The sequence below is a fragment of the Lineus longissimus genome, chromosome 12 (genome assembly GCF_910592395.1).
Source record: "Lineus longissimus chromosome 12, tnLinLong1.2, whole genome shotgun sequence".
Lineage (NCBI taxonomy): Eukaryota > Metazoa > Nemertea > Pilidiophora > Heteronemertea > Lineidae > Lineus > Lineus longissimus.
In genome coordinates this window covers 13394935-13406604 of record NC_088319.1, presented here as the reverse complement: position 1 = coordinate 13406604, position 11670 = coordinate 13394935, and the positions used below count along the sequence as shown (strand labels likewise).

The 11670-nt window shown below is 39.7% G+C and overlaps 1 protein-coding gene across 3 annotated transcripts in view; it reads left to right on the top strand.

Moving 5' to 3' along the window:
* The first annotated feature begins 4579 nt into the window (after window positions 1-4579).
* The window catches only part of LOC135496908 (rap1 GTPase-activating protein 1-like), a 99848-nt gene continuing 92757 nt past the window's right edge, over window positions 4580-11670 (top strand). For 2 of the 3 annotated variants that reach the window (XM_064786480.1, XM_064786479.1), the window contains exon 1: window positions 4580-4832. In XM_064786480.1, coding sequence (XP_064642550.1) covers window positions 4628-4832 — 205 coding nt within the window. In that variant the 5' untranslated portion in view covers window positions 4580-4627. Of the gene's footprint in view, window positions 4833-8817; window positions 8884-11670 lie in introns of those variants that run through there. The other variant, XM_064786481.1, reaches the window with a different exon arrangement.

Below are 11670 nucleotides of genomic sequence, written 5' to 3'. Positions count from 1 at the left end.
GTTGGCCGAAAAAGTTTAAGGGTTTTTCGATTCCTAAGAGTGAGTGAACGCCCGGCCACATAGGCCTAATTCTCTAGTTAAATTGTACATGTTACGTTTCAATCAAAGAAAATAGAATCATTGAAGTGGGTCCGAGTATATCACAAACTACATTTTACACTCGGATTCCATCATAATTCTATGATGATGGGTCATCATACATTCTATGGTGACCTAGGTTGTATGGTTTATTCCATGAACGAATTCGTCGTATTATATGCATTCCAGCAACGCAGAGTTGATTTAAAGTTAAATTGAGAACAATTGTCTAATAACATGTTTTAGGGCGTTGTTCAAGTGTAGACCTCGACTTGGTATCGTCACACATTGTCCTATCGATATCGTGACCTCCCCGCAAGACGAATGGTTCCGTCCGTGTCCTAGAAATTATTGTCGCGCGCTTTGAAATAGCCTAGACTGAAGCATCCCTTGGGAAGAATAGCAAGGCCTGTGGCTGCTGAAGGTGAGTCGTGTTTCAAAGGTAGGTCGCGTTCAATTTCCGCATAGTGTTTTATGCCGGTACGTACATGTAGTATTTTAGTTCAAGCTTGTTTAGAACTTTTATTTAAAAAAAGAAGGGAGGAAAGTTTACCAGCTCACATTTCTTTGAAAAATGATGTGATGTGTTTTTTTAATATGCCTTGCAATACTTTCACCGGGTACTTTCGTAGCTTCTATAAACTGTTAATATAATGCTTGATTCTATATCTTTGCTACTGCTTGGACACGTGTTGCAAATATGGTGTAGCTAGGTGTAGCTAGGTGTAGCTTGAGTAGAGGAAATTATTGAATCGGTCAATGACCTGGTTACATTTTACGCAGCAAGTGAGCATAAAACGGACTCTAAGTGAGAAAGGGTGAGGGTGATCTACATTTTGTACATGGTGCTAATAAATGAGATATTGGTGACCCTCAAAGCCTATCAAATTGGTGAGCCCTCTACATATGGATCAGACATCTTCTGTTAATGAATACTGCAAGTCAGTGTTTATTCTTTTGTGTCAGTTCATTTCATGACAATCTGACCTTGCATAAGACACCATCTCGAAACTGTTCATTCAAAGACATTAAACACCTGTTACCGCTAGTGACCCCTGCTGTCAACTCATTTCAAGACATCAAACACCTTTTGTGTTCTACACAGTTTAACCATTTCCAACAGTTAAAAAAACCAGAATGGTTCACAGCTACATATAGATTCACATATATAGAATATAATCATCTGTAGCCCTGTACAGCTTATATTCCTCCTTTTGTTGTGGTCTCTATACCTTCACTACTGCTTTGATGGTCATTCCATGCATTGTATGGTCCTTTGAAGTACGCTGTGCCTTTGTGCCTAATCCAGGGCTGCTGTATGTATGAACTGCAAAATTTACACGCCTCATAATTTTTGCAATTTGTCAAAATTTCTAAAAGCCTGTATAAAAATGTACCAAATTCATGATTTCAATTTTGGCGGATTGCATAATTCCTTCCAGTTTTTCTAATGAAACATAAAATAAATAAAACTGGGGATATTTACAAAGTTATAAAATTAGACACCCACAGAAATTTGATGGTTTAAAATACCTAATGCATGTAACACAGGCATCCACCATGTCAGTTACTTTCCCAGGTGAGCCATGTGTCCAACAACCATTTCATTTCATTGGTTCGTCTGATATCTATGTTCAACATGAAATGTTGAGGTAAAATGAGGCGGGGGGGGGGGGGGGGGGAACCCCTGTAACTCGACCATTCATGGGACTGAGGTTGAATGGTTGAGTTACCGGGCTGGTTGCGTTAGTGAAGTTGAAAATTCGTTGACAAAATGCATGATTAGGTTTTCCTGCCATAATTGTTTTATAAGTTCAAAATTCTAAAAAAAAATTTCAAAGCCAAAATTTTTTTGGAGTGATGATGTTTCTTCCTTTTGAGCAGAAAAAAAAACAAGTGAAAAACACATTTTAACTTAACATTTTTTTCATCTTTCAGAGTTTAAAATTAGAAAAAAATTTCGAAGTGAAAACATTTTTGGGACTGGTGATGTTTGTTCAATTTGAGGCAAAAAAAACAAGCGAAAAAAATATTTGGACCCAGAAATGTTTTCGTCTTTCAGGGTTGAATTTTTTCATAAATTTACACACAAATATTAACTTCTTTGGAGCAATCTTCTAAAAAATGGCATAAGTTATAAGTTGTGGACATAATACTGGAGACTTTGACTGAAAGAGAAACAGCATTGTCTATAGCCAATGATGGTTTGGTGAGTCATAGTAACAATAGGGGGTGTGTACACAATTAGTCACATTCTCAGTTTACCTGATCAAAACCAGCCAAAACTCGTTCAAAAGTGAATGCTATCAAAATTGGTACTCCAGTAAGCAGTTCATAATCTCATTTATAGGGAGCAGCACACATGTCTTCAATAGCGATCATTGATGCTCTCAACTGACTATCATTATTTTCTGTACCATTGTTTTATTGGGCTGGGATATTAAGGGTGCTGAGCAACTCAAACTTGTCGATGGTAGTTTCTATATTTCTATTACATGTAGGTTAGACAATGCAACATGTGCAGTTTCCACTGTTTGTGGTAGAGAGCAATTGTAGGAGCGTTATGCCCAAGGTTAACACCAGGGGGTAACGGATTGCTTTGGTACTGGCCATGGGCTTTAGCGCATTAGCAGGCATGATTTCAGGTGGCTTTTGTAGGCATGCTTTCAGGGGGAAATGACTGGGGCCCCTCCCAATGATAAGGCTAGGCTGAGGCAAAGGTCCAGTTCTGGACCATGAGGCCTAATTGATGATAATGATGATGATGATAACTTTATCTAGGTGCTCCAGGGGGTATTAAGGGATTGCCTTGGTAATAGTCATGGGCAGGCCTGATTTCAGGTGGCTTTTGTAGGCATGCTTTCAGGGGGATATGGCTGGGGCCCCTCCCAATGATAAGGCAAGGCTAAGGCAAAGGTCCAGTTCTGGACCATGAGGCCTAATTGATGATGATGATAATGATGATGATGATAACTTTATCTAGGTGCTCCAGGGGGTATTAAGGGATTGCCTTGGTAGTAGTCATGGGCAGGCCTGATTTCAGGTGGCTTTTGTAGGCATGCTTTCAGGGGGATATGGCTGGGGCCCCTCCCAATGATAAGGCAAGGCTAAGGCAAAGGTCCAGTTCTGGACCATGAGGCCTAATTGATGATGATGATGATGATGATAACTTTATCTAAGTGCTCTAGGTTAACACCAGGGGGTAAGGGATTGCCTTGGTACTAGTCATGGGCAGGCATGATTTCAGGTGGCTTTTGTAGGCATGCTTTCAGGGGGATATGGCTGGGGCCCCTCCCAATGATAAGGTAAGGCTAAGGCCAAGGTCCAATTCTGGACCATGAGGCCTATCAATTGATGATGATGATAACTTTATCTAGGTGCTCTAAAATGTGATTTTAGACTATTTCTAATGATAAAATCACTGATAATTACAGCATCCCCTAGCTCATAGCTCTGCTTTAATCAGTATGTAAGAGTCATCGAAACAAAATTTCCTTAAAATCTACGGGATTTTTGAAAAAAAATTCTGTCACCTTGCTGGAAGTGCGAAGTCATATGTTGGAAGTTTAGTAACCTCGGGACTCCTCATGCATTCATGCATTAATCAATCGCTGAGAGTGTGCAGATGGACGCTTCAGCTACATTATTGACTGATTGGCAGTATAAATATTAGATGCTTCAAATCATCTGCTGTAGTAAATGTAATTGATTTTTCTGTCAGTCAATAACTCCCTTATACTGAAAGAGATGTGATACTAGGCCTATCAGTGTATTTTCACAAGAGGCATTTAATGCATGAGTCTTCAGGAGTTCCTGTTATTGAAAAAGCATATGATTTCTTTGCCATTTGAAAGACAAATTTGTTTTAAATATCTAATAATTCAAGATTGAAGGATGCTTTTGGACTGAAGTATCAATGGATTCCAGTGTTGAATAAGTTAGGGCTGTAGAGAGAGGATTTCAATGTCGTGTTTTGATGTGTGTGGAGTACCAGTACTGCAAACGGTGAGTGACTCAGAATTGTAAAGTGCTATGCCACTGTGACAAATTGATATGTTGTTAATATGTTGATATGTTGGCCGGACTTCATTATACTGACCTCCTTGGTCGGATGATATGATGAAGATTCTCAGGTCTGGCCTTGGTTGGATGATATGATGATGATTCTCAGTTCAAGTCCAAAAGGGCCACACTGAACAATGAAATAATCAGAAACTACCAGGTTTTGGACCCAATAATACATAGGTCAGCATTGGCCATGAGGACCGATATATACTGCAGACCGGCACATTTTTGTGAATCATTGATAATATTTTCATGATAATCATTTTGGCAAATAAAGAAACATCTTTCCAATCGAAAGATATTTTTTGCGAATTTTATTTTTGTGGCTCAAGATTGTTTGCGAAATTCGAGAATAACTGCTATTTACAGTAAAGCATATTTTCTTTTACTTTATTTATTTCCAGATAATAATATGTATCCAACAAGACAGTACATAGATGAACACCCTAAATACCCCAAATACAACAGACCACCTTTGAAACCCATGGTGGTGAAACCCCGCCCCGTTCCATGGCGTTTTCCCGCAGAACCTGGTCGACGACGACTCGTGCCACAGCGGAGCCCTTCATGGCAGATCATGCCGGAACAATCATTCTATCCGAAGAGTCTCTACACAAATCCGCTTGCCACTAGGGGGCAGTATTGCCAGATCATAAGGCAGACATCAGCCCCTGCAAGTTGTAGCGAAGGTAAGTCCTTTACTCCTTGTTTGTGATGGTTTAGTTTACGCAGTTGAACTTTCTTTTTCTTTATAATCGTCTAATATGGATTTTTAGACATGAAATCACAATTGAAAAATATTCAAATATTGTTTTTCAGATGCGAAATCACAATTGAGAAATATGAGACTGCTATAAAAGCAATGGTCCCTTAAAGGTCTGCATAATTCGTCAAAAGTTGAAATTTGTTATTGAATTTGAAACTTTCCAATTGCATAAATATGTTGGATTTGTGTCAGTTACAACTGCTTTGGGTAAAAAAACCCCACTGAAGTAGGCACATTTCCAATCAAATATCTACCAGTCTACAGCCTTCAATATATGAAGCCTTAATTATGATTATTTCTTTATTGGAAATGTTTGTTTATTTCCTCACTTGACATGCTTGTCAACTCCTTACCCTGCCCTTGGCTCGAGGAACCTTCACACGTTTTAATTACCTTGTAGCGACCACTTACCCAACCGCTCGTAATAATTGCCACTGCCGCTCGGCAACAATATCATAATGACTAATGGTGGGTAATAGTCCCAGCACTCGGTACTGGAGTCGTTATATCATTGCTACTGGGAAAATGTTCAGGCGATGAACTCTTGGATATGAGTATCATGTGCAGGATAGCCTACAAGAGCAATTGCATGTTTTGGAATTTTTCATGAAGCGGATATTTTTTGTATGTTCTGGTTTGATGTGAATTTTTTTACAATTTAGACCCAATTCTATATGAGGCTATGCTGATTGATGTTGGGCCAGATAAGGCATTTGCATAATGGAGATAGACTCGATATATCATTGCTGCAAATCTATAGTGACATGCTCAAGAAGGTCAGAGAGCATCTTCTGCTTCAGTGTTGCCCATCAATTTACAGGCAAATGGAACCTATGCAAATTTTATGTAAATCCTACAGTTACACTCCTCAAGGTTGGGAGATCCGTGTTTGATAAAATCGATTGTTTAAAGACGCTTGTCACCTCATAAAGGTCCACTGCTTTCGTTCCAAAAATTTTAAATTGAACTTGAATTTGAAAAGATTTAATTGATTGTGTTATATTCACGAAATAAAAATTTCAGTGTGTAGACTGATATTTGAATATCGTAAGTGCCAAGTTTGCCAATGAACACAGATATAACTCCTCTGGTAAAACCTTTGAACATTGTGATTGATGCTGATCGCAGGTTGCTTTGATCACTGATTCTTGTCACAGGCATCTGCGATGACCATGGCAAACAGGCAATTTTTAGCTCACCTGCGGGAGCTTATGTCTGTCATCCGTCCTCTGTAATCCGTCCGTCATCCGTTGTCCGTCCGTCATTCGTCGTCCGTCCGTCATTCGTCGTCCGTCCGTCTTCCATTGTCTGACAGTCTTCTGTCCGTCGTTCGTCTTCCGTCCGTTGTCAATTGTCTGACAGTCGTCTGTCCGTCGTCCATCGTCTGTCCATCTTCGGTCCGTCCGCCGACCGCTGTCCAGGGTCAATCCGTCCGTCCATTCCTTCATCCATCCGTCCATCCTTCTGTCAACAATGGTGGCACAATTGCTCACCATTGAGTCTAGAAAGTTTAAACCTGTAAGGATGTGGGGTTTTTACTAGTTTTTGTGCGTACACCAATTGCCATCATACTCCTTTCAAAAATAGGCATGTTGGGGTTTCTTCTTTCCAGCAAGGGTTAAAAGTCAATTTCTGGTTGAATTGCTGTTTCTTGTGCATGTTAAGATCACCACTTCACGGGGTGATTCAGACTTGGTTTTGAAAGACAACATTTCAACATTAACCACTCTGGATGAGGCAGCTTTCGAAAGATGAGATTTCAATAGCAGCAATTGATAGGGATTGGCTAGCAATTCATTAAGAGTACACTTCTCTTGGGATTCTCAACTGATCTGAGGAGTTCTGTCTCTGCAGAGGTGTGTGCTCTCTTGATCTGTGTTGTGTATTATCGTATCCCACAGTGCTTAATTCTGCAATATTCTTGGATATTTTGAAAAGACTAGTGTTTGTATTTGACGTGATTCTGCAATTTCAATAGCAGGAATGGTGATAAGCTAGCAATTCATTTAGAGGCCATATAAGATTCTCTTGGGATTATAAATCTGGTGTCAGTGGTATATCTAGCTTGTATCTCTTCCTATGCAGAATTCCATAATACCCACGGATATTCGGAAGAGTGCTGCATTTGACATTCTGCAATTCCAATAGCAAAAAATGATGGTGAAAGGACAGCAATTTGTTTATATCTGCTTTTAATTCTCAAGTTATGAGTTAATTAATAAATTAATAAGGACTAGCCTTAATTAATTCTTGACGTAATGTATATAATGTCATCTAGACCCTTAAAGGGGCAGCTTGGGCATGAGATATGTTGGTTTTTCCTGCAAAAATTGCTTCTACAGCAGAACCGTGACTTCTCCACACAGGATAATTGAAAAGTCATTATCCTCCTGTGCAGGTAACTACCCAACCCAAGTTGTCCCTATAAGATTTTAGTCCTGTCTGCTGACCCGGACTCCGAACTCCGTTACACTTACGAATGGAGTACCTTTAATGTAGGCTTTAGCCGTAAGCTTTAAGCTCCATCTCTTCTCAGTTTTCTCTGTGTTTCTTCTTTTTCTCAAAAGGTTAATCTCCAGCTCTTCTTCTGCAAGTCAAGAGCGCCACTATATTGGGTGATTCATACTAAGTTTTGAAAGACATTTCAATATAAACCACACTGATGAGGCCAGTTTATGAAATACCAGATTTAAATAGCAGCTACTATGATGAGAATAGCAATTCATGAAGAATATATTGCTAATATGGTCACCGTGTCTTCTGTCTGTATAGAGACTCATACAACTGCTCAGGATCTTATGGTTTAGTTGTGTTTCATGCCCTTGTGTTACAAAGTTCTTTGATACAAACTTTGGATATTTTGGAAATTGAATTCTGCAACACATTCTGGATAAAAAAATGTTTTCAGGTTAACTGGCTTCTTTTGGATATCACAGTAACCTTGGGGTGTGGAGTTTTCTGTGTTTAGTGTTGCATTTACTGTCTCTAGAACGGCACTGGATTGCATCTAGTTGACGAAAACTATTCCACATCTCCAACTGATCCACATCGAACCCTACTACTAGGTGGTGTGAAAAAGATCTCAATCGAATGTAGCTTGATTTTGTGGGCTGGCTGTGTCCAGACTTTTTTGATTTGATATGGGTATGATGTCTATCGAAGGTCACTTTCTTCGTGCCGTTTTATATTGCACTCTTGCCAGTTTCTTGGAGAATCACTGCCGAGTTCACTTGTCCATCCTCTTCTTCTTCAACTTCTTCAACATTTGCACTGGACTTGGATTTGAGGTGTTACCAAGGTGTTTTCCTCCTCCAAGACAGAATGAGTGTTTTTATGTGCCACTACTGATATGGGCCCGTTGGGTTTATTGGCCGAGTGACTCAGTCTTCGACCAGAGGTAGAGTCCAACACAAGCGACTCAGTTTCTCATTTGGCACTGCTTCGAGGGGTCGTTTGCTTACTCTGGCCTCAACACCAGATACAAGGAACCTTGGTTTTATATCTCATTCGAAGGACTGATTTACTAATCCATCAGCTAATTGTTTTAGAGGACCGTTACATTCTGAGCTGAAACCCGATGGGCGATATCGATAACAGCATCAAATAATCATATGGATTGTGCTGTGGTTCCCTTGGGAGATTTTGTTGTGGACATTTTCCACAGTATTCTGATGCATATAATGGTTATGTGGATGTTACACTGGATCTCTAGTTAATGAAGACTATTGTATGCAAGATGTGTTCTCAAATTGGTATATAACATTGTTGGAAAGTCTCATTTGGAGGTTTGTTGTTCATTGGCTTCATACTGAATTTGAAGGTTTCTCGAGTTTCTTGGCAATCAAAGTCACTGCAAAATGTTGCAAATCAATCGTAAAATGCCTATGCCTACACTCGGCGTAAACGACCAAGCTTACGTGTGCGAGGGGAGGAGGATACGACTGACTCTGGTATTCGAGGATGCATGTGAATAGGTTAGTTCAGGGAGCTTTCGTAGGTTGGATGACATCCTATTTTATTCATGGATCACAAGGGTTAATTTTGCATCTAGTACACTTGTACACTGTAGTATATGCATTCATCGGCACAACTAAAATCCGATAACTTCCGCAATGGGCTGCCCAATAATTGGTTTAGGGTTGACTCATATTGTCATTGGCGGTGGAGTACATCGATAATATTTCCTTCAAGAGTGGTTTTGATCAATATCCGCCGTCAAAACAGTCTCAGATATTGTTCCGATAGTCTAGTGAGGTGAATTTGTAGTAAACACGGTTCTTATCATTGTCATGCGCTGTCATCATCACATTTGATAGCACTGAACTTTCTCTGAAAGGGCTATTGAGGTCATAGAGGGTGGCCCCCTTATTTCCTGTGCGACAAAAGAATTGCTTGTCTGCAAGTAAAACCGGTCATCTGGGTTTGATATTGACTCGCAGAGCGATGACCACTACAAACTAGCGATTATTGTCGCGAGCGATTTAAATCCCAGGTCATTGTAATTTGACTTGTTTGTTAGTGGGCGCTTAAGACAAATGGCATTCGGATTACTAGTAAGCTTTACAATCAGATTTCGGTATACTTTTTGCTGAAATGGCTACTGCTACATTGTCATGCATGCAGCAAAGAAGGTTACTGAAAGACAGTACTGTTCCGTGAAGACTTAGGTACATGTATTGCAAGTGTTAACCTTGTAAGTCATCACTGGTGGATTGGCTAGCAATGGTTTTCTTTGAGAGTATGGAGTGTTTAGATTGTCCATTACGCAACATTATCTGTGAGGAGATGATGGTTTTCTGATAACCTGCAGGCCTAGGAATATACTGTCTCAAATTTGGCATACCTACAGATTTCATGCCATTAGGTTTCCTCAGAGGATTAATGAGTATGTAAATAAGTATTCCAAGGGTGATAGACCAAATTAAATCGCTTTCTCTTCGAGGTAGGAAGATTTTGGATACATTGAATAGCCTTGATTAAGGAAATGGTTCCTGTTCGGATTTACCTCTAGTTCGTGATGAGGATTTTTGAGCTGTCAGTGGTTCAATCAAAGCAACACGAAAGCAGCAGTGTTTATTCAGGACTGGATCCAGGTTGTCTGAGAAAGGGGCTATAGCCAATAATACTCAAAGGTTAGTAAAATTGTAGGTGTAAGAGCTGAAAAACAGAGAAAAAAATATCTTCAATTCGTACTATTTTCACATGAGAAATAGTTGAATTTGCATTTTTGTGTCTGCTCTATTGACTATCCCCTATGTGACTATGTGTCACACAGAATCCTTATATCTGAATATTACAGGTGAAAGGTTAGCAGCACGTGCAATTGCAATGGTTGCCTTTAAAACCAAATTCATGCGAATATACAGTCAGTGAGTATAAGGAACAAAAAAGCATATTTTGTTGTATTTTCATAGCCAACAACCAGAAAATATTGATGTTGCATTCCTGATAACTTTCAAAGATACCATTGAATGTGCATGTTGAATATTCGTATAGCCCAAAAAAACCCAAAGCATTATATCTTTTCAAATTGGTTTTTACCTTTCAAGCTGTCATTCGAAATGAGGCAATATGTGAGGTATGGGCTCGGCAAAATAATGACATATGTACGCGGACACTCTTGGTCGAAAGTAAATAATGTACAAAATGAGAAGCTAGTTGTTTCAAATATTGTACACTAAAAGGTGCTATAGCTCCAAGAGCCGAACTTTACCTTAAGCTTGGTTAACCACGTTGCCACGGATATGCTGTTTTCACATTTTATACTGTTTGGGATGGGTTCAATATTTGCCAAACGAAAATTTGACCAGGATTGTACATGTTCATGTAACTCAGCACACCTTGGTCGGGCACTGGTCTGGGCTCTCGATGGAAAGGAGCCATTTGTGATGTGGCATTTGTGGTGATTTCTGGAAATTTTGTTCAAACAACTGCAGCTTCAATTCCTGAAGGATTATTGGCTTTAACTGAGGAAAGTAAACATAACATTCTTGACCTCTGCAACCTTCCTTCAGGCATTGTTTATTCTGGCTCTGTCTGCTCAATAATCCAGAAAAATCAACGAGTTATTCTCATGCCTTGGGTGATAATTCTATCCGTCTTGCAGTCTGTGGGTTGCGTAAAAGTCATGATAATGTTTGCAAAAACATGGCTGATTAAAGATTCTACAGAATAATGTTGTTTGTGTGCACTCGGAGCATTAGCACAGACTGTGGTTGTTGGCTGGAGCATCTTGGTTGCATTTTTGGCTCACATCGAGAGGCTATGCGATGACGTGGCGTCTGTCGTCGTTGTCGTACCCTGGTTAGCGTTCCGTTGAACTGTTAAACTGATGATAAATTAAGCTGAGCAATTCATCAGTCATGTCTCCCGAGGCCATCCTTTGTGCATTAGACATCTGAATACTTCAAAGTATTCATGTGTCTGGGTCACCGATAAGGTCAATTCTGGTCATCCGGTTTTGGAAATCGATTCCTTTGAGAATTGTTGAGGTGATAACCCTGGTCCCCATTAGTAAAAAAATTTGGACTTAGAAATTTTTTCATAAGTTCTAAATTCTGAAAAATTTGCAGTTGCCACGACAAGAAAACTACTACTAAATATAACCACTTGGAGTGAGCATTGTTTCCTGCGGTAATAATCACAGAGGGTAAATGCCGACTGCACCAGCTGGTACATATCTAATATGTCTCCTCTTGGTGATACTTCCACTTCTCACCATCCCGGCTAGTGGGTAATTAGAAAACCCATAAATTTCCCCC